We start from the raw sequence: 22,292 nt of genomic DNA on the forward strand, positions 1-22,292 counted from the left end.
AAAATGATTACCAAAATGAGCCTTGTTACACTGGAGTTGTGTGTATGGAGAGTAACTTCAGTCCAAGGTTTATAGATCTTGTTTAGTACACAGAATACAAAAGTTAAAAAGGTTTTTATTTTAATTACTAAAATAACCAGACTCTCTCTGCCCTCTGTGAGCGCTGTCTCACTCAGCCAGTGTCCTCTGGATGCTGAAGATGCTGGTGGTTTAATGTGCAGCCCAGCTGCCAGCTTGGAAAGCGTACAGTGCTCTGGGCCTATATACATATATCACAGTATGACTTATGGTAAATGACTATATAACCAAGAGTGCCTCTAGCTCCCCTGTTCTGTCAGGAATCTTCCCTGCTTCATGGCAGCCATAACCAGCCCGGCTTCAGTACTGCTGACTGGGACTCTGCATTCAGGCAGTTCATGATCAGAAGTGATGAATGGCATCAGGCATGCACAGAATGAAGAGAGGGGAGAGGAACGTGAAGGAGATCCAGAAGTGAACCCAGCAGAACCGCAGGCTTGCTCGCAATGACCCTTCCAGCTTCTGCCTTGCCATTTCTTCCCTTTCCATGGTCTTGACAACAGGCTTCTAGCTCCCCGGGATTTTGTTTGCTGCTGTGATCAAGACGGAGATAGCGGTGCTATGAAGAAAAGTGCAAAGCTGCCACTAAGGAGTCTCTTCTTCATTCAAAGTCTGTTCTTGGCTGCCAGTCACTTGACCTGAGTGGTCATTGCTCCTACTACTGCTGTGTTGCTTGTGGAGCAAACTCCTCCACTTGGCCTTGTTCCTCCTGAGATGGTTTAGCATATTTTCAGATAGGGGGGTATCACCTGTAAACTGCGCCCACCTTTCAAAGAGTGGCTCTACAATGTACGTCATGAACCCTGGGGAAACACACAAAGGACAGCAGGTGAGGAACAAATTCATCCCATGAGTGCATTGCCCCACAGAATGTCTCAAGAGGATACAGCAATGAAAGTGGCAAAAGCCCTGACTAGAAGTAACAATAAAGCCGCAAGCAGTCATCAGTTCCTTTTGAGATGCACAGCTTTTGACCAGCCCATATGACAAAATGTGGCTCTATGTGTATGTGTAACAATACAGTCTGTGAGAGGCAGCATCCTTCTCTGAGGAGATTTCAGACTAGAAAGCAACCAGTACTTAATCACACACCAGCTGCAATTTTTCTCCACAGATATTAGAATGGCCCCCTTTTTGCCTGTACAATGACTCCTTTGTTTTTCAATTGCATATTTGGCTTGGGTAAGGTTTATTTTTGAATATTTTGTTTAGAATGTGAATTGTGACTCTTATGATACCTGAAGTTCTTATTGTTAAAACAACTAGATGGAGGGAAGTTTCTCTTTGAGCTTGTGCCATACTGAGATGAGGTAGACCTGGAGAGAAGAGAATGGAACTAATACTTACCGATCTGTATGCTTGGTATTGTATCCTTCTGTTGATTACAAAGGGGGCTTATTTCCAGTTCAAACTTTTGTTCCAGGTCACCTGCAAGAAAAAAGAAGGGAAGGTAAATTTATGCCACTTTCATCTCTTCTCCATACCTACACCAGATATTTACAGTGAGTGCAACTGTGTGGATTTGACCAGCTGTAACCTTCCACCAATGACAACCACATTAAATGTCTAAATACCTTTTTTTTTTTTGTTTTGTTTTTGTTTTTAGGTCTCAGAGAAACTGAGTATCCATACAAAGAATAAATTTTTTCTAAGGAAAGATGACTCTTGAATGAACATTAAATCCACTGCTGGCAGTCCACAGCTGTGTGTGCACTAACAAATAAAGGCCAGAACATGGGGTTAGGCAACTTGTGTTTATGTGTCAAGAGCTATGGAATTCAAGTTTTATATGTGGAAGAAGGATGAAATTAGAAGTTTGATTTATTACTGTGGTGTACCTAGGTATCAGGGCTATGCCTATGCTATTGCATGGTTTTGACTTAAGTGCTAGTGTGCTTAGTCAGGTTCTATAGCCCTGTATAGAATACCATGTGCACTTTTAAGCCTTGCCTTTCCTCTCTCTGCAGCATGCAAGTTCTTCTTAAATGTGAGAGGAATATTTTCAATTAGGTATTTAGAAAATATCAGGGAAACACTTCTGGCTTCCCAAACAATCAAAAGCAACAATTCAGCAAAATAGACAAAATAAGAGTTTGCCATATTTCCAAATGTGCAGTTCAACTGTCTTCATTTTCTCCTCTAAAAATATTTGATTGAAAAAAAGAGTGTCTCCACTCCAGTGGACACATAACTCCATTGATGTCCCCTCTATAGGTATTCTGAGTTGAAAATGGTTGACCTGTCTGGCTCGAAGTGTGTCAATATATTCCTGTCTTTGACAGGTCATTTAATTGACAGGAGTAAGTTTTTTCCTTTGCATGGTAAGAACTTAAATGATGATCAATTTTCTTATGCTTCAAGTTGCTATAAAAGTAACTGCATGAATTAGTTGCTGAGAACTTTCATGCTGGGGAAAGCCTTCCAAGCAATTTTAAATCCTCACCAGAGAAACTGATCATTAATGTTGCTTAGATATTAGCCATTTTCTTGAATCAATCTTGAATTGTTTCTTGACAGTTCCAATTTTATATAAACAAACCGAGTTGCATTACTTACCTCATGTTCCTAATTGACTGTTAAAACACCTGAGAACAAGCTAAAGTATTTTTCTAGGAAAAGTTTGTGTTGGGAGCTGCTGTAGTCATCAGGTGCTCCCTGGAATGTACCTCAGTTGTGTATTTTATTTGCTAATAAAGGTAGTGTAGATGCGCTAGATGACTGGAAGATCAGGATCTGAGCCTCTATTAAAACAGCATTAGAAATGTTTGATACAAAAGATGTTAAAACTTTGTATGCCTTCCAGAAGGAAGATCTAACAAGGTACTAATTGTGGTATTACCTGCCCCTTCTGTAGTTAAAACATAAGTGCTACGGTTTTAAAATCTTTAACTTTATGGCAAAAAGCCCAGCATTGTTTGTAAGGGGGTAGAGAGGTCTACAATAACATTTTAAAGTGGTATCTAAATACATGCTAGTTAATACTGGTTTTGTATCACTTACCACAGCAACCAGTGATAGTCAGACCACAGTTTCTGTATATTCTCCCACATGAATACTTTTTCTCCCTGTTATGCCTTTAACTGGTCTCATATGCTTCAGTGTCCCCTTTAGGAGGTATATTGTATTTTAGATACTATACCAACAAATCTTGAGTCCTGGGGAAAAACCTCTTCGTAACAGTTGGGAGTGCTGCCTTTCTCAGCATGGTCTCTCCATACATGCAAGGTGAGGAATCACACAACTGTGGCCTTGTCCTCATGAGCTGGATTTTGATTATACATCTGACTAAATAAACCTGCATCTGGCAGATTGCTTCTGTCGCTTCAAAAGCATCAAAGGCAAAGACATTTCACCAGCCTAAACTGACACTGGCTGAACATTAACTTACTGACCTATTTGTCCTTGTTATGGACTAACTGTACCAGGTACCAGCAGCTCTCATGTGGCTTAACTGTGTACTGCAGAATTTTAAATGAACTGAGAACTTCATTGTGTGCTCTTCCAGTGTTTGTGCCACTTGCCTTTGGCTCTCAGGATGCTCCAAACATAGAATTTAGCAGTGATTAAACTCTGCTGCACCCTGTGTTGTAGCACAGCATGACCCTGCCTATGCACATAGTGCCAAATGGTGTAATTACTGCGTTTCAAAAAAATCCCTGCCTGACTGCGCTCTCTGCAGGGGTTTGAAAACATTTGCAATAGGTCCTAGCCGAGCTTTGGCTTGTCTGCTTTGGCCCTTTCAACAGCGCGCAGGGAAACGCGTTTGAACCCTTTCTCTGCATTTGTAGGCAGAAGAACGTGTCATATTTGGGAAACAGTGAGGGTAAGGCTCCCATCAGAGCTGTGGCAGGATCATGAAAAGCGAGATAAAACACGATGGACAGCAGCAGGATTTTCGTGCAGTGCAGCCCTGGTGCTGTTTCAGCTCAGAAACACTAATGGCGACTGGAGGGTTCTCAGGGAAGAATCCAGCTGTGGGCTCTCTACCTGAATTCAAGCACTGAGGTACAGCAGAGCCTTCCCTCCTGCCTGACACTGCTGCAGGAGCAGTGAGGGCAAAGAAATACTTGCTGCTCTTCTAACTCTTCTCACTTCTAAAATGAGGCAAAGATTCTCTTCAACAGCTTGTTCTTGAGGGACATCTGAAGGCAAACTGGGTAAGCTGAATGCTGCCTCTCCCTTGCCAGACAAAAAGCCTGTCAGGCCGAGGAGAAAGGGGACTGCCACGTATGAAGGGGCTGACCTTGCCGGTAAAACTCTTCACAGACCCGTTCGCTCCACTGTTTGCTCAGATCCCAGAGCCGGCAAGGGTTGCAAATGTCAGCGCACTTAAGCGCAATCTGAAAGTGAAAAAGACAGATTAGCGGTGAGGAAAGATGTTACTGTCCAGCAGTGCTTCAGCAGTCAGTCTGCAGTCATTAAACTCCCAGGCCTCAGCAGCAATGTTGGGAAGGGTTAAAATCACCTTTTAGAGAGACAGCCTCACCCAAATACGCCTTGTGAGGAAAAAGCATTTATTTAAGCCACAAACAAAACCTTCATTTGGCCCTCTGCTTTACTGTAGCGAGAACAAGAGGAGGGCCAAATTCCAAGGCTGCAAAGTGTTTTGGCTATTTCTTGCAAGGAGTAAGCCAACAAAAGCCTCAGGCTGGCTCCTGCTGACTGCCTGGCTTGGTACCTATGGCTGATGAGAAGGAAGGGAAAAGCCAAGCTGGTGTATTTGGGCATCATTTCTCTGTGGTCTCAATGAGTGACCTTGTATCTCACTTCAATTACACTTCATCTTAATGTCTGCATATTTCTGTTTACAAAATGAAGCACAGGGCTCTCTATACTGCCTCTGGCTTGGTTTCACTTAGTTAACTAGTACTTTCAAGTGCTTTGCAGGAGAATGAGTACAGGAGGGCAAGAGGTTTTTAAAATCAAGTAACCGCATCAGAAAAGTAAACCATGTAATAGTCCATCTTACTGCCTAAGAACAAGATGTCATGTGCCTTATTTCTTCACTGAACACAGTCGGTTACCCTGACAGAGGTCAGAAATAATTCTGGCACCTGAGAGGAAAACATAAGAAATATCTTCTGTATAAATTCAGACCTGAAAACTGGAGGAGGGAAGTCTCCAAGTCACTTTTTTCTCTGGATTAAACTGATTAGCCTTAATGTTACTGTCACCAGGACCTTTCAAACATTCTTTAATTTATCCTGATCAATTAACATTTTTTGATTTTTTTTCTTTTCTTCTGCCACAACTAATCCACTAAATAAGTGAATATCACCATGTCTGTGCCCTAGTTCCTATCTTCAAGAAAACACATAAGAAACTTTCTGCCAGAGTTGAGATCTGTAATCGCTCTGCACTTGGCATTTGCACAGCTTTCTTGCCTGATCTGTCCAGAAATATGATATGCCCATTATCCTGCCCTGCATAGTCCATTCAGAAGTCTGATGGAAGACTGTGTTGGATGGAGGACAGGCGAGTAGATTACTACATTTCCCACACTGCTGGAGGTGGAAGAATTAACAAATCAGTACTTCTTTCCTTGCAATTGGCACCTTTCCTGTAACCTCGACAAATTTATAACATGTAGATGTTTGTTTTATAAATGATAATGATTACTTAAACTCCTTTATGTATTTAAGAGTGAAATTAATGTTTTTTCTCCAGAGAAGCAGGTATATGCAGCTATTTTAGTCAAAATAAGGCTTTAATAGGTAGAGATTTATTCTGAGGAGCCTGTTAATGACCACAGCTTAACTGGAAGAAACAGCCTGAATCTATTCGATTTCTGAATAAAGCAGGGTTTCTTCATTAGCTGGGTAGATCCACTGGAGAAGCACCTGCTGCCATGGCAACAGCTGTCTCTGCAGAGGCAGCTTCCAAGCATCCAACCCAGGAACAGGGTTGGGCATGTGGTGTCAGGCTGGCTTGGAAAGAACACAGACAAGGGGGCTCTCCTGCACAGTGCCAGCAAATAACACCAGTGAAGTAGTGTCCGCAGAAGAGAGGATGTGATTGAAGCATTATCTGGCAAGAGAAACAGTGGTCTGGAAATAAAATAAGTAATAGCTTATCTTTATTTCCCAGCAATTGACACTCTCCTCTATCTGTGCATGCACAGCTTTTTAACTGAAAGAAATTACATAAGGAAGTACTGGAGGTGCCTTATACTTGCCTGACATGCTGGGTGGCAGAAGGAAAGTGTTTATGGTGATAGGTGAGGAGATGATGATGTTGTATCACTATTCTAACACATACTAGGACCTACTGTGACTAGAGAAATTAATAAAAAATGAGACTGGAAAAATATTTTTTTGACGTTACCTGAAGCATAAAATGTCTGTCTTGAGCATCATCCAGCCTCAAATCCTGATTGTCGAGGTGAGATTTCAGACGGATCAGAAACTCATTCTGCCTGTTGATGTCTGTTGCCAAGATCAGGGAGCCCAACTGCTGCTCGATGTCCTGTCTACAATTAAGGAAATTAATCCCCTTCAATCAGAAAACCACTAGCTCAAAACAATCTGCTACAAATCAGAGCTACCATAAAGCTTCTCTTTCTTTATGGATCCAATCTGATCTCTTTGGTCAGCCTCTGCTGGGGTTTGTGGGGCACGACTGATCTACCTGCCTAAATGGGTTCAGAAGGAATAGATAACATAGAAGAAAAATGCCTTTTGGCATAGCTGGTTCTGAAAGCTTCTGAAAAGTGCTAGGAAAGTGAAAAAAACCCAAACAAACTCAAACCACAAAAAGAAACCAAAACCAACAAACCCAAAACAACAGCATAATGCATCTAGAAAAATGGTCACATCTTAGATGCTCAGAGCTAGGTGGCGAATACTGCAGCTTTGAAGTTGTGAAAGACTAGACTGAAGTCCTTTAAAGTACGACTGAAGCTATTGGTCTGGTGCAAAGGATTTCTGGAGGGATATGGAGTTTATTGCTTGTTTATATTCTCAGTAAGGTCACCTGTGACTAAAATTTAGTATTGCAGGTTGTTCACTGGCTCAGCCTCTACTCCTAACACTGCACAAAACCAGCAGGTAAAAAGTTAGCATCAACCTGGCCAAGGTGCACATTGCTGCTTTTTTTTTCTGCTTCACTTGAAAAGACGTTCAAGACTGAACCACGCCTCCTCAGTCAGGCACGGAAGTCCTGAGCAGTCCCAATGCTACTTGACCAACTGCTTTATTTTTCTATTCCATGTTTTTTAATACCTAAATCTTTGATAATCGGTTGGTGCTATGTAAAATGAAAAATACCAACAGTGGGCCTGAAAAGGTCCATTCCTGCTGTGATCCCCAGTGTTCCTCACCCTGACAGTGGCAATTCCTGTGCTGCAGAAGTGGCAAGGTCTTAGAAAATAGTGCTGCTGTATAACCTTGTCTCAGGATTTCTTACTGGCACAAAGAGAGGGCAGTAAGTTCAGCCTACTCTGAAGCCTGGGCCTCTGACATTGTCCTTCTAAGAAGAGTAAAGGAAGCCACAGGCTAGTTTTAGTGATGCAATTCTTCCAGTGGACACTTACGTCACCTCCTTGGGCAGATGGGCGAGGAGCCGTGACTCTCGAAGCATGCCTATCGTTGACCGCCAGTGATGATTTTCTAGCACTGAAACGTTCTATGGAGGAGTAAAGGGAATAAATTCAAGGATCAGGCGTGTATCCATGTTACAGACAGATTTGCTGTATCACACAGTGCCTAGAGCAAGTTGGAAGTGCTGAACATGAGCCTAAATGTTTGCTTTTTAGCACACGTTTGGACTTGAGGAACTGGTCTGGATTTCCACAGTTAAGAACCTTGTGCTTCCACGTTTCCTAGCTAAGGTCAGCCCTAGAGTCCAGTTTTTGAGTCCTGCTGTGAACAGAGGAGCTAATCTCATCTGAGTGGGAGGTAGCTTGCATTCTAACAGATTTATTAACAAACTAATTAAAGTGCAAAATCACATTTTTACCTCCTACTGATCCCAGATTGACTTCTCAGCTTCTAGAGTTTGAATGCAGAGTGGACAAAAAGAAAAAAAAAAAAAAAAGAAAAATAAACTGCCAAATTTCCTTTGGAATAAGGGAACTGGAAGCTGTCTGCAGCTGCTCTGTGAAAGCAAGAAGAGTATCAGTATCACTGAGCATCTGCAGGCTTCAGCAGCTTAGTCTGCAATAAATTTTGAGTCCTTTTTGTTTGTTTGCTTCCAACTAAGTGGGACCAAAGTTAGGTCAGAAAAAATTCCTAAGGAACAGAAACCCAGCTTTCTAGGTTGTCTGTAAATTACAACAAATCGGGTATCTTGTGTCTGATGACTTTATATTACTATCCTAATACACAATGCATTTGCCAATCGTCACACATTTTATTCACAGAATACTTTCTACGACTGAACGCCTCAGAAACATCACTTGTTCCAAAACCCCGAACACAATTGTAATTCACAAAAGCAGCTGCCTGCTGCAGAGAAGTGGCCCCGTGGAACACCCCTCCAGTGAATGGCAGAGTCCTCATATATCCACAACGTGCCCAGCGTGAGTGAGACAACTGTCACCTAACAACAGGGATACTCTCAGGGGAGTTGTGGCATCTGATCCCTGTTTTGGGCAGTTCATGGCTTTTTGTGGTAGATAAGCACTGGATTAAAAAACCCCAAACACAATCAAACCTTTTGGACAGGTAGCAGAGGAAGGACTCCACCCTGTCACTGCCAGCTGGGAAACTAGAGTCAGAATCCCTCTCTCTGGCCACCGTTAATGTCTGGCTCCCTTCTACAGAGTCCCACAGCGCTGCGGTGTAGCTGTGGTAGTACTGCCTTTCCTGTTGGATGTGACACACAGCTTCCACTTCTCTAAGAAAGGCTGAACAGTATTTTCTCCTTAAGGCTTTCCCATCCTCCTTTGCAATTCCATCAGATCTGGTGACTGCTGGAACACTAAACACTGCCAGCAACCAAGATCCAATCGCGATTTTGATCATCTTGTCAGTATTTTTCTTGAAATTTCATGCTCAAAATCAGTGCAAAGGAGAGACCAAGGCGAGTGCACAAATTGGACCAATTTCTTATTATGATATTTTCCGCAGTACATTCTGTTGCTTTTGATTTCATACAATCACTGATATGTTGCCTTTGTGTGTGTGGGTTTGGGTTTTGTTTGTTTGGTTTTGTTTGTTTCCCTAACAGAAATCATGGATACTGGGGTAAAAAAACAAAACCAACCTCAAAACTTTCCAAACATGCAAAGATTAAGTCCTTCTCCTTGGAAGAGCTGACAGACTCAGAACTCAGGATCAGCTGTGCAATATCTAAATTACTTTTGACAGGAATTTTGTTCATCAGCCAACTTAAATATCCCTCTTCTCTTTTTGCCTAAGTACATCAGGATGGACTTTTGCAACCCTAAACTCTGACCAAGAAAAATAAGAGAATGTAATAGGACATAACAACAGATTTTCTGCTTCTTTCACCTCCCCAGTGGAGCTGAATCCTGCTCCCAACAGTTACCCCAAGCCCTACCTACCTACTGTCTTCCTACCCTAATGTAAATTAGGGCTACCTAATTTACAGGCTACCTACCATCTTCCTACCCCAATGTAAATTAGACATATTCTGCCTGTCAGCTTTATTTTTTGGAAGCCTTACATTTGTTTAAGATAGTGCCTGTGTGCATCCATAGAGGGTAATTCCCCAGTCTGACTGCACCCTTGAAACATCCCGACTGGGGAGATCCCCCTCAGAGCACCCTGTGCCCCCACATCCTGTCCAGCATGGCAGTGTTCCTTGCTGGGAGGGAATGCTTCAGCAGCAGCTACTTCCACTAGGGAATTGACTTTCATGGATGCAGTTGCTCTTTGTCCATGCTGAAGGCCAGCCTGAATAGGGCTGAGTGTGTAGACATCCAAGAATTTTCTTGCATCCAACTAATAATTACTCAAAAGAAAAAGCAAACTCAGGTATCCATCTCAGAGTATTTCAGATTCTGTAAGTTTTTGCTCTTTGCCTGTTGCTATAGGGAGAACTTAAACTGAAGCTGCTGCACTGTCTAGTGGAGGAGAGAAAAGGAAAGGTCAAATTAACAAGCAACAATTGAGCATGAAGTCATATGACTCCCTCTTAAATGCAAGCAGCCAGAATCCTTGGAGCTGCTGAACAATAATTAGTAGAGTCAGCTATTCCGCCTAGGAACACTCTACTGCCTTATTAAGACTAATTGCCATGAGCTAACACTGCCTAGGCTGGTGGGGAGATAACCCAAGCAGGGAAAAGTCTATGTGCCAGCCTGCAGATTGGGGTTCTCAGCTCTGCTTCCCCCTAATTTTCTTTTTTTTAAAACTGAGTAGCTCAGGTTTGTTTTAAAGGCTGCATACTAGGAAGCCTCTGTCGCTTCTATTGCTTAAAACTACTGGATTGCTATAACACAAGGCTTCAGGACTGTGATTAAAAAATGTTGGGGTTTTTTTTACTTAGACCATCACATAATCTCCAATTTGTGCTTTTCCCTGAGCCACTCAAACCACCACACGTGACACATTTGGAAAAGACTAATAACTTGAAGAGAAGACTTTCTATTTTCTAGGTACAAAGACTTCCATTTCAATTCAGAGTGGAAGGGAATCTAAATTTCTTTCAATCTGGCCATCTATTCTTAGTCACCAAGCAATTGGATTAGCTACACAATGTTAAATCCCTGAAAATGATACTTTAATTAGAAATGGTGCTTTTAAGGAAGACTGCAAATGCCCAAACCAGATTTTAATTTGAAGACTACAGCGACCTAAGACAACAATTATCAAGCAAGAATAAAACTTTTATTTTTCATTTTAATGTCCAATGAAAGTTAGAAGCAACATCTGCATCTCATATCATGGAATCCTATTGTGTTTCTCACAGGAGAAAAAAGTGACTTCCAGATCCCTATTGTCACCTACTAAACTCTCAACTGCCTTTGTAATGCTGGAGACTTGAATAAGGCACTTTTATTTCTGTGGAAAATTATGGTACCTCACATACAATGGACTCCTGTGAAAATTGTCCTATTCAAGAAAATGTCTGTTAGTTTGAAAATAAATATTGAAAGTTCTGAACACCTTGGTTCCTGAAACACGATTCTCTTCATAAAGTACTTCAGAAGGTTTCCAACTCCTTCCTTGTACCTGCTGCAGTGCTGTATTTTGGCTTTAGTCTGAGGATAATACTGATAACACGCCAATGTTTTTAGCTGTTGCTAAGTATTGCTTAGTCTGATCAAGGACTTCTCAGTCTCATGCTCTGCCAGGGAGGAGGGGCACAAGAAGCCAGAAGGAAGCAGAGACAGGACACCTGCCCCAAACTAGCCAAAGGGGTATTCCATAGCACAGCATGTCATGCCCAGTATATAAACTGGGGGAAGGCATCATGAAGTCCCAGATTGCTGCTCAGGTTGGGCTGGGTATCCATCAGTGGCTGCTGAGCAATTCTATTGTGCATCACTTGTGCTTATTGTTTTCTTTTCTCTTTCTTTTTTAGTTTCATATTCTCTCCTCTTGTTACTTCCATTATTATTATTAGTAGTAGTAGTTTTATATTATACTTATTTATTGGACTGTTCTTATCTCAACCTGTGCAGTTTACATTCCTTCAGTTCTCCTCCCCATCCTGCCTGGTGGCGGGGGGACAAGGAGGGGTTAAGTGAGAGGCTGCGTGGTGCTGAGTTAACAGCTGAGCTTAAACCATGACACCTCATTTTGCAAAATCTTTCTTCCCAGATGTAAATGTAAAGTTCTAATTTAAATGTACAAACAATCACATGCAAAGAGACACCATAAACAGTTAACCCTTAGCTTCAGTTACTACTGTTTCAGTGAAAGAAGTCTGCCGGCTACTTTTAAACTTACTTTCGTTTGATCATTTTTCTGATTAGTCCCAGCACTTCTGTGGCTCTGCTACTTAAAACCCAAAAATACTAGAACTTTTTTGTTTCTGTTTCAAGCACATGTTAAAGCACTAATATTGAGAAGAATATAACTTATTGTTTTAAAGACTATTCACTGAATCTAAATTTTTGACTGGAAACATTTTCAGCTAAACTTTTTCCAGCATTGTTATTTTTACTGGCATCCATTTACTGCATAATATTAAAATCTTCAGAAACAATCTGGGATCAATTTCAGATAAAATAAGTCAAACTTACCACTGAATGTCCCTGGATAGGATACTTATCAGTCACATTTGCTGTTGAAAGATTGCATTTTCTGTATTGTCACTGCCTTTCTAACCAACATTTGAAAGTATATTCAAGCCCAGTTAGCTTAGCAGAAACCACCTTTCCAAGATACTAATATTTTAGCTACAATTCTTTCACAATAGTCTGAATTTTCATCCTAATCATATATTACTGTTTCCCACTATGAATTTGAGAGGAGTTGTTTATACATTTTCAGAGGACCAGGGTTTTTGTGGAATGGCTCTACCCACTCCTCTTCCAAGGATCCTTAACATAACCCTGCCAAAGTCCCCTGGCTTAGTCCCTGGCTTTTCTCCCTCCCCGGTCAGCTGGCCTGACACTTAGAAAAAACTGGAGCAAAATGCACCAGACACGTGTGGGTATGAATTCATAAGCTGCATCAGCTTGTGATGAGTCACAAAGTTTCAAGTGCCTAAGCACCACTGCGCCCTGGCTGGGGCTCCCATTGTACAGCCTACTCCCTTATTTCAGGGCAGGATAGCTGCATTCTTATGGGAAAACCCAAACATTGCGTGAGTAGGCAAAACCAAGAGAGAATATCTTCAAGCTGTAAGCACATCACAGCAAACTCTCATTTTCCTAAGTATGTGTAAAAAGATACGTAACTACTAGTGAACCTTCAGTTAGACTCATCTAAACTTGGGATACTCTGTTTCTGACACCCTGTTACGAAGGATGAAGCTGACTCTTCCAAAGGCTAGAAATCAATACCACCTCCATTTATTAGCTATGGATTACAATCAGTACAACCAAAATGATTCATGGTGTTGCTCCAGCATGTATATGTAAGTATAACATATAGAACAGAGATGTGCATACATAGTAATGTATACATGCATGCAAAGATTATACACATAGGTCAGCTGTAGATAAAATCCAGAGCTACAGTGATTGCCATAGGCCAGAACTACAAATATACTCAAAAAGGACCACAAAAATCAGGGCAGGATGGGTTCCTTGGTAGTTACTGAGAAAGAGGGTATCTGTTTTTGTTTCAGGAAGTCTTCTCCCCATGTTTGCCAGAGCTGGGAGGATATATATCAGGTGAAGGAGCAATCTATACTTATCCCAGGCCTATGTTTCTCTCCGAGATCTTTTGCTGGCTGCTGTTAGAAACAGAATAATGGTCTAGACAGCCTGTGGTGTGACTTGGTGTCCGTTTTTAAGTTGTTTCTTTGTATCTCCGGGCACATTAGTGTCAATAGCTACAACTTTTCCTTCGGTTTCCTCTATCTTCTTTTTACTTTCTTTTTTTTTTTTTTTTTTTAAAATTGCAGAATTCATTGAGTGTTTAATTTTACTAGAACCACATGAAGCAAGTTTCTTTTGATGCAACGCCAATTTAGAACATGCCTGCTGCTTACTTGCTCACTGAAGGAAGAAGAAGTACAAATTGTCTCGCTAAGATTTTAAATCTCTTACCCACAGTCCCTTACCCCAGATGATCCACAGCAGGAATAACCTAGGCAACCAACTTGGCTTAAACATCCTCAACAAAATCTGATATTTCCACCTTCCTTATCATGTGTATCAGCTCTGCTGTTAAGAAGGACACCCAGTGAGGAACTTAACTGAAATTGTCCAGGTTCTGAAATGCAGGTTGATTTGATCAACATCCCCCTGCCACAAGATTTTTGCGTTAAAGTTCACTGTAAATTGCTTAGACTCTCCTTGACATCACTTTACATATTATCAACTTGATGAGCAGTTTTACCTGGTACAGGCTGGCAAGGTGGTGTTTAGTTTTAATCAGAAAGGGTTGGTTGACTCCTGGATGATCCACATCATGGGCTGCAGCAGCCAGCAGTCCCAGCATGATGTCCGATGGGGTGAGGAAGTTGGCAAGCTGAATCACACACGTTAATCACAACAAGAACATGAACAGCAAATACCTTTTTTTTTTTTCCTTTTGGCAAATAAGCCAATCAGCTGACATCGTGGCATTGCTCAGTTTTGTAAGCTTTTGTACACAAATGTCAAATATTTAACAATTTTTGTGAACAACATTTTAAAGGTGACTGTTGAACAAACTAAAGATATCAGACTGTATTACTCATATTTTATTACAGTTTTTCTTATCTCCTCATCATTCATGGCATTATAGGGATTGTTGTTATAGAAGTACTTGAGCATAGTCTAAAAGCTTCAGTTTAAAAAAGTAAGTATTCTAGCAAATTGGTGTACATTAGCATATATGATAAGAGCTCTGTTTCACACAGTGTTTAGTAATACCAACAATATATCAGGCTTCATTTTTCTAGTGCAGCACTGTGTTGTAAAATGCAGAGTTTGTAAACTTTTGAAATTTCAAACTTGGCTGTTAGCAACTTCAGTTCAAATATAAGTACTTTCCTGGAACATAATTTAATTTTCTAGCTGCAGACATCCACATTTGAAAACCTGCCCAGATTTTTTTCTTCCATACCACTTATCATTCAGAAGCAAATTTTGTTATCATTGGGGAGGAATTAAAAAGAAGTAGTCTTGGCATTTTCTGTTTCTCATGGTGATGTAGTTATTACCAGCCTGAGAGGTCTGTACAGAGTACAGCATTCTGAGGCGAGAAATGAAAAGCAGTGTGGTATTCTGGATGCTGGCTGTCCTTCACACTTCTTGACAGAAGGCACTTGCAGATCTTGCAGGAGATGGAAATGCAAGAAAGCTGGAGCCTCCTCCTGTCCTCACTTAGCATTACTATATTCTGGCCTAACAATTTCCTAATTCTAGCAGAACTTCCTTTCACTTAAGTTAAGCCAGGAAAGATTAGCTATATTCTTATACTGTGGCTCAGCATTACAGTATTATAGTGCCTTCCAGTAACATAAAGCAACATCACACCCTCATGTTGTGAGGGCTTGCTGAAGCTGCTGTTCACTCATGCAGAGGATACCCTTCCAACAGACCCAGTCGAAGGGACCACTGTCCCCTTTTCTGGTATTGCCCTGCCTGATTTCTCATTTTGCAATACTGATGTGAGAGGCTTATGCCCTGAGGCACTGGCACGCATTGCCTTCTGCTGGCTCTGATGGAAGGACTACAGCCACTGGTGGGGCGCTAGTACACATGGTCATGGCAGCTCGTTCGGCATCAGTTTGACACATCACCTGCATGATGTTAAGTGACTAGTATCTTGTTTGAAATGTCTGCAGTCTGTAGCTGACTCTGTTATTGACTGGTTGCTGACTTCAAGCCCTCAAACATTTTCTGCTATCTAAAAATAGCTGCTTTTATTTTTTTTTTTTTTTTTAATCCTGGGGAAAAAATTGAGAATTATCTGAAAGCAACTTAAGTGTGAAAGGTTGTCATTACCTTGGGCTCCCTCAGATAGCAGTGCATAGCTTGGGTGACATCAGCAGCATGGACAGCATTGTGGTACGGGTTTTGGCTATGGTAATCTTCTTGAACCATAACTGAGAACCAAAACAGAAAACAAAGATCGTTTTGTCTCTGAATACCACAGCCACAAGTGGGAACTGGATTTAAAGTATAATTTGAGGTTTTGCAGTCAACTGCCTAAGGAGTTTCTTCAAATAGCTGTAGCTTACTTAGACTGGTGCTCTTATTGGGATACCTTTAGAGAAAAATATGCATGAAAGGATTTGTGAGGCCCAAGGGGATATACCGGGTCTAGTTAATAAATCAACTCTTTCTTACCTTAGTGAAGGCTCTCATTCAGGAGTAAAATAAATAAGGAAGAGAAGCAAATTCATCCACAACGGAGTGTAATTATTTAGGCTGGTGTCATAAGGGAGTAATATGTCATTAAGCCAGTACCACCTATTTTACAGCAGCAGGAGGTGAGGCCCTGATATCCTGGCATCATTTGTTATTTGAGTGACTAACTACAGTCAAAGGCATTCCTACATCCTCCAGGCAGAGAATCAAAAGATACAGCTTTGGAGTATTTGCAGCAAAATCCTGTGATAATTTTAGTCACATCTATGTGTTCATTTTAAAACACCACTCACTCATATTTTGGTTTGCAGTGCTGGAACTGGTCCAGCTGGACCAGAAGCACCAGTCTTTTAACTCTCAGCTTTCACTTGTACAGAAAATCATCAAGGTGTGTACTTCACACTAATATGTTCCTCAAGACAGTACCTGCACCATTAGGTGGTCTTAGGGCAAGAGCACATGAACACTGGAAGCTGCAGGTGATCTTGCCCAAAGCTCTCTCCTAGACACTATCAGATTAATCAAACAGAAAGGTAATGGGCAAATTTCCCATGGCACTCATCACCAGCATGGGGAACGCCAAAGAAAGTCCCAGCCTTCAGTTTGTTTCCAGCTCCACAGGCATCTGAAGTTACAGTAGGTAATCCTTTAAACCCTGAGTAACACTAGCTCTAATTATCTGAATGTCCACTTCATGGCTGCCCACAGGAGTGACAAACAGCAGGGAGATTCTGTCTCCACACCGGAGGAATGCTTTCCAAAAGCAACAATTAGGCAGTCTTAAAGAAGAGACCCTGCCTTGGAAACTCCGCCTCACAGCCTCCCAAACGGCATTCAGCTGCATTCAAAACATGATGCAAAATGTAATTGATTTTGGCCAATTTCTTCTTTTGGTTCACTGACAGCATGGGGCTAATGTTTCGGTTGGCAGTAACAGCAGCAGGGGCTTTCATCAACACTATTCAGTGCAGACAGCTTGATATAATTTGTTAAATTTTGCACATAAGCTTTTAACTGCCCTGGGTCTCAGTGGTCTATTAGTCACTAACATAATTACACTGCACCACAATTATCCTGTGCACGGGTAGGTTCTGCAATGTCTGTCTGTCTGCCTGTGTGGGCCTGCTTGGCTGGCCACATCTCTGCATGGCATACTTTTTTTGAAAACACCAGTGCAACTGTCGTACTGGGGTGCTTCAGCTCAGTGCAGAGCCTTTTGAAGTCCCTCCACTGATTATATTATATATTAATAGATACTGAACCAAGTACCTGAGTGCCTGTAAATCGTGTATTAATATATATCATACAAATATTTTACTGAAACATTTGCAACAACATAATGATTTTACACAGATACCGAAACTAAGCCATTGCCTTCTTTGATGCTCTACTTAAGCTGTAAACTGCATTTAAAGATGGCTTTGAGGTGAGCACTTACCTAAAAACCTGTATAATGTAACCATGTCTAACTGGAAATGGTGAATAAGTCCATGCACATTGAAGAGGTGACAAAGCAGTGTTACAAGACTGTTTCCTAAAAGCAGACAGGAACAGCTGTTAGATTCCCTTAACATGTAGCTACAAAACAAGCAGGACTAAAAATCTTGGTAATTTCCTATTAGCCAGCTCCTACCATCTTAGTGATAACGCACTCAAAAGTGTCACTGTAAAGCTACTCAAAAGTGTCTTATATAAATTACCCCTGTATATAAACAAGATTTGAGGGTACGGCTGTAGTGGCGGAGTGCCATTCTTGTCTCTAGATGCCATAAAGTCACATTTGCTGTTTCAACTCGACGCAGAAGGCAAACTGACATGGTTTTAACTGGAAAACTTCTGACAGGCTTGTTTGAGAACCACATCACCTTCCTAAGCCAGGTCTACGTCCAGAAACCACAGAAAGGAGAATGGCTTTTCTGCCACTTCAGTTTGCTATATTTTAATAATTAATTACTGAGAAATCAGCAGTTTGTAGCTCAATTACAACTGCATCTCATAAGGATGATGCAGACAGGAAACATGAGTTGCAGCAGTTATGGTCTCCTCTTCCACTGTAGTGTTAACTCTGTCCTTATTGTGAACACAGTACTGGGGACACTGGCAAAATTGTGCCTAACTAGTATTATATGATCAACTACGCATACACAGGGTATTTAAAGAAGTTTGCACTGCAAAATTCGGCAGCAATGCTTCCAGAAAAGTTAGAAAAAAACACCCAAACAAACCAAAACATAAAACATATAAACACTGTTTGAAGGGATTCTTTTCTTATTTAATGTAACTCAGGAAAGAAAAGAAATAGATGTACGAAGAGGACATGGAAGCTTACTTGGCCTTAACTACTGAACAGGGGTGCAGAAGGGTAATTTAGAAGAATTGTGCTTTTGCTTCCCTTGCCATTTGCAGTCCCATCCATTCTTCACTGCCAGTCACTCAGTTGAATTACCCTCTAAAACAACCTTCTACACCTTCTGCCCCTTCTAAACCTAATTAGATTGGGGGTGAGGAATCAGAAATCTCCTTCCTAAGAGCAATACAGAAAGGAGAAATGTGTGATCATGGCGTCTTCAGTCAGTTACCTGATCAAGAGGTATTGCCTAGACACTGGGGGGTGTGTGGTGTTACCGGCATATATTTAGACAAAACATTTCACAGATTTTACTTTTTTAATGAATTTCCTAATTTTTGCTGCTGAACAGAAGCAAGGGTATCTTCAGTTGAAGGTATTTCATGTTGATAGAAATTGACTGATTATGGACATCTGGAGTTATTGACCAATGTATTCAACAGGTACATTTAAAGTACTTTTGGAATTTCCCAGGTAAGGAAACTGAAACACCTTCTTGAAAAGGAGACCATAACAAATGCAGGAGATCAGATAATTACGAAACCACACTCTAAACATTACCCTATTGTTCAGGAAAAGCTTGAAAATGTTCAAGGATATGATTTGAAGTTGATTGTGTGTAATTTTTCTTCAGTAATCTAAACTGGAAATGTTTAGCAATTAATTAATTAGGGATTAATTAATTAATCGCTAAAAGAAAACATTTTTGAAAATTACTTACCATTTGTCAAGCGGTCAAACAAGAAAATGTCAAAATCCCACATTCCCACTTTGGACAGCATATGCTAGAAAAAAAAATATGAAAAGGCAAATGACTGGTATGTCAAACTGGAAGGCAGATTTAAATTATTATTCTACATTCATCAATCATAGGATTGATTGCTGCTGCTTTCAAGTTTTGTTCGGGAAAGCTATAGAAATATATTTGAAATATCAGGCATCAGGAACCAAGTTTACCTCTATTGCATAAAAACCTGTATCATTTGCACTTCTAACTGAGGAGGTTTTGAACTTGACACTAAAAATACCTTCTAAATGGAGCTTAAAACATGGAATAATATAAACCAAAATATTATGAAAATATCCCCTTTTACTGCACAACTTTTTTCTTGTTCTTTCGTGTCCCAAAATCAATTTGGTACAAATTCTCTTAGGTTTTTATTACAGTAAAACACAATCTTAGCTCTCACAGTGAATATGAATTATATTTTGCTAAACAAACCAATACAGAGGAATAGCTTTTATAAGCTAAGATAAAGCGCTTCTGTGAAGCCCACTCAGCCATGCCTAAGAATCTGTCATTATCACCATATACAGGGTTTTTACAGCTACATCAGTTCAGTCAAGAGAATGAGTCTGGACTAACTGTATGACCTACAATACCGTATGTGTGAATGAAATGTGTGTTACTCCCATAGCTTAATCTATATTCAAACCAGTTTTGGATTCTTATTTCTTTTTAACACCTGACATGTAATCTTCTCTTGCAGAGAATAAGAATTGCCTAGGCTCACAATCCCAATGCCATCAATTGTCCAAGTTTTGTTAGAAAATACCATCCAAAGCAAGTATGAAAGCTGCAAAATAAGAAAACAGTATTTTGATTATTGTGAAGTTCTTTACAGTGAATGTTCCTTGTTTCCTAGTCTTTGCCATTATGGAGAGCTATTCTGGGTTGTCTAATAGCTGCTCCATACCAGCTGACAGACAGTTGTCTTGTTTCAAGTAGATGAACTAAATCCTGTGTCAAGGCCGCCCTTACTTAAATTGGTAACTTAGCCAGGGATCCTTCACCCTTTAATAAATCCAGATTATAATTTCAATTGACAGAATATGAAAATTCTGAATACATTTAGACACTTTCTTGTTGATTTGAGACTAAGCCTTTAAAGCTGTAACTGTAAAAGAGGAATTGACAGTCTGTTTGCTGTGAGGCAGGCAAGTAACGTGGGTCATTTAAGAAAGATCAGCCATACATTTGTTTATCTGAAGACTGAAACAAACCCCACACTCTCTGGAGAAATGGAGATTTGGAAACCTGTCTTACCCTTGCTTGCCCAAGGTAGTCCTCATCCAGTAGGTACAGAGAGGCTTGTGGTACAATTCCACGCAGTAACCGGGATGCATGGAAATACCTCTGGAAACTTAACAGTCTTTTCACTTTTTTCTTGGTGCCAATTTCCCCTGAGAGTGTAGAATCTGTGAAAAGCAAGCAGTACCAAAACCCATGAAAACCCAAGATGAAGGATGATTTTCTCAATTACTTAACGGGAGAAACAGCAAAAACTTTAAAATAGCAAAAACTTTAAAATAGCAAAAATCGTGAAGTTCATGCCTCTTGCCAATCTACATGAAGAAGCAGTATTCAAATACCTGTATTTCAGCATAATATACATGTTTATTTCAGAAAGGATACATGTTCCAATAAAAAAAAGTACTAAAGTGGGCCTTGGAAGATCTGAATTCAGTACACTGCCTGCCACGGACTTTAATGTGATCTAGGCTATGTCACTGGGGGGTGATATATCACCCAACTCTAGCTGTCTACAGGGAGCCTAAACGACTAGGCGGAGTCAGGTGTGGAAAAGCTGTTCCTACTCTTCTGTGCCTCTGTTCCCTAGCTATACAATTGAAAATAGCATTAGCTTGCCACCTCACAGGACTGTCGCTGGAACATATTAAAATTGCATAGTGCTAGCATACAAGGTGATCTTCAATATAAAACCAAAAACGTGACACCAGAAGAGATACCAAAATACAGTTTAAAAGCACAGATGTAAGACCCACTTTTGCAAAATGAGAAAATGGGAGGGAAAGAAGCAAGAATAGGTTAACAATCCTATTGTATTGTCTGGTGCCCTTCCCACATATAAAGGCAAATTATAAATGAAGGAAATATTTTAGTTCTACCATTAGGAAAGCAAGCATATTCAGGCAATACATGTATTTCTGATTACACAAGAGGATGTTTTTTTTACTCAGTACAAGGACAATTCTAATTCCCTAATGCTGTATTAAGAGATTTTCATATAGGGCTAAATGTGGCACAAAAACAAAGGCAGTTTTTATACAGTGATTAAATCAGTAATTAGAGTAATTAAATAACCTTACTGTTGGTAAGAAAAATATGCAGGTTTCCTAAAAATGACAATAAATTTAGATAATTCCATCTGAACTTTCAACAGAACCTCACATACAGCTGTGATGTTTTCATTTCACAGTCTGGTACAAGTTTTGGAAAACAGAAGGACAGAAACTGGACAGTTGTTTGAAGGCAGTAGGATTCAACACAGTTTTATCTGTAAGAGGAACCTTGTAAGAAACTGAAGATTAAGCTCTCCTTTGAGAGAACAGTAATGGTTGCTTGAGGTAAGAAGCTGCATAGCAATTTGCTGGATTTAAGGTTTAAAGAAAGGTTTAAGAGCTCAGGAAAAACACCCACGGACTTCAGATGACTCTTTATGTTCTGGTGTTCCCTTTAATGAAAAAATGCTAGCCTTTGTTCTGCTGTGAAATCAGGCTCAACTTTGTATGCTGGTTTTATGAGTATTTTTATTCTGAGAGATTTTTCAGAGAAGTCATTAAGGGGTTTTTTTTTGGATCAGTATTTGAGTTCTCCAACAGCAGATGTGAGCACCTTCTGTAGCAAATCTCTTCCTTAGGTAATCCAACAGCTACTGAGCAACACAAACTCAGTAACAACAACAAAAAAATACATACCAAGTATCAATAATTAATTTACTTTCTTACGCCTGTAAGTCTCACACCTTTCGTGGGCAGCCCAAAGACGCCACTGAGTTTTAATAATGCAAAAGCACAAAATAATTTTACTGCAGCTTGACAAGCCATGTGTTTTCAAGAATGCGAACAGTAACAATATCACTACTGTACCCGCCTGAAGGTTAGAGTTTCATTTATGATGTGCCAGCACCTGCCTTAATTCTCTCACACATTTTAAAAGCTGGAACAATTTCATGGCCCATT

At 40.4% G+C, this 22,292-nt stretch overlaps 1 protein-coding gene across 1 annotated transcript in view; it reads right to left on the reverse strand.

Annotated features, from left to right (window-relative positions):
* Positions 1–663: 663 nt before the first annotated feature.
* The window catches only part of PDE7B (phosphodiesterase 7B), a gene marked incomplete at its 3' end in the record, with an annotated part of 178,838 nt that continues 157,209 nt past the window's right edge, over positions 664–22,292 (reverse strand). Inside the window, exons 4-13 of the mRNA XM_080617015.1 lie at positions 20,356–20,507; positions 19,030–19,093; positions 17,400–17,495; positions 15,596–15,696; positions 14,001–14,132; positions 7,610–7,701; positions 6,403–6,547; positions 4,322–4,418; positions 1,426–1,506; positions 664–881 (exon numbers count right to left, since the gene is read on the reverse strand). Of these exons, the coding sequence (XP_080473141.1) occupies positions 664–881; positions 1,426–1,506; positions 4,322–4,418; positions 6,403–6,547; positions 7,610–7,701; positions 14,001–14,132; positions 15,596–15,696; positions 17,400–17,495; positions 19,030–19,093; positions 20,356–20,507 (1,178 nt within the window). The remainder of the gene's footprint in view (positions 882–1,425; positions 1,507–4,321; positions 4,419–6,402; positions 6,548–7,609; positions 7,702–14,000; positions 14,133–15,595; positions 15,697–17,399; positions 17,496–19,029; positions 19,094–20,355; positions 20,508–22,292) is intronic.

Source organism: Psittacula echo (assembly GCF_963264785.1).
Source record: "Psittacula echo genome assembly, chromosome: 4".
Taxonomy (NCBI): Eukaryota; Metazoa; Chordata; class Aves; order Psittaciformes; family Psittacidae; genus Psittacula; species Psittacula echo.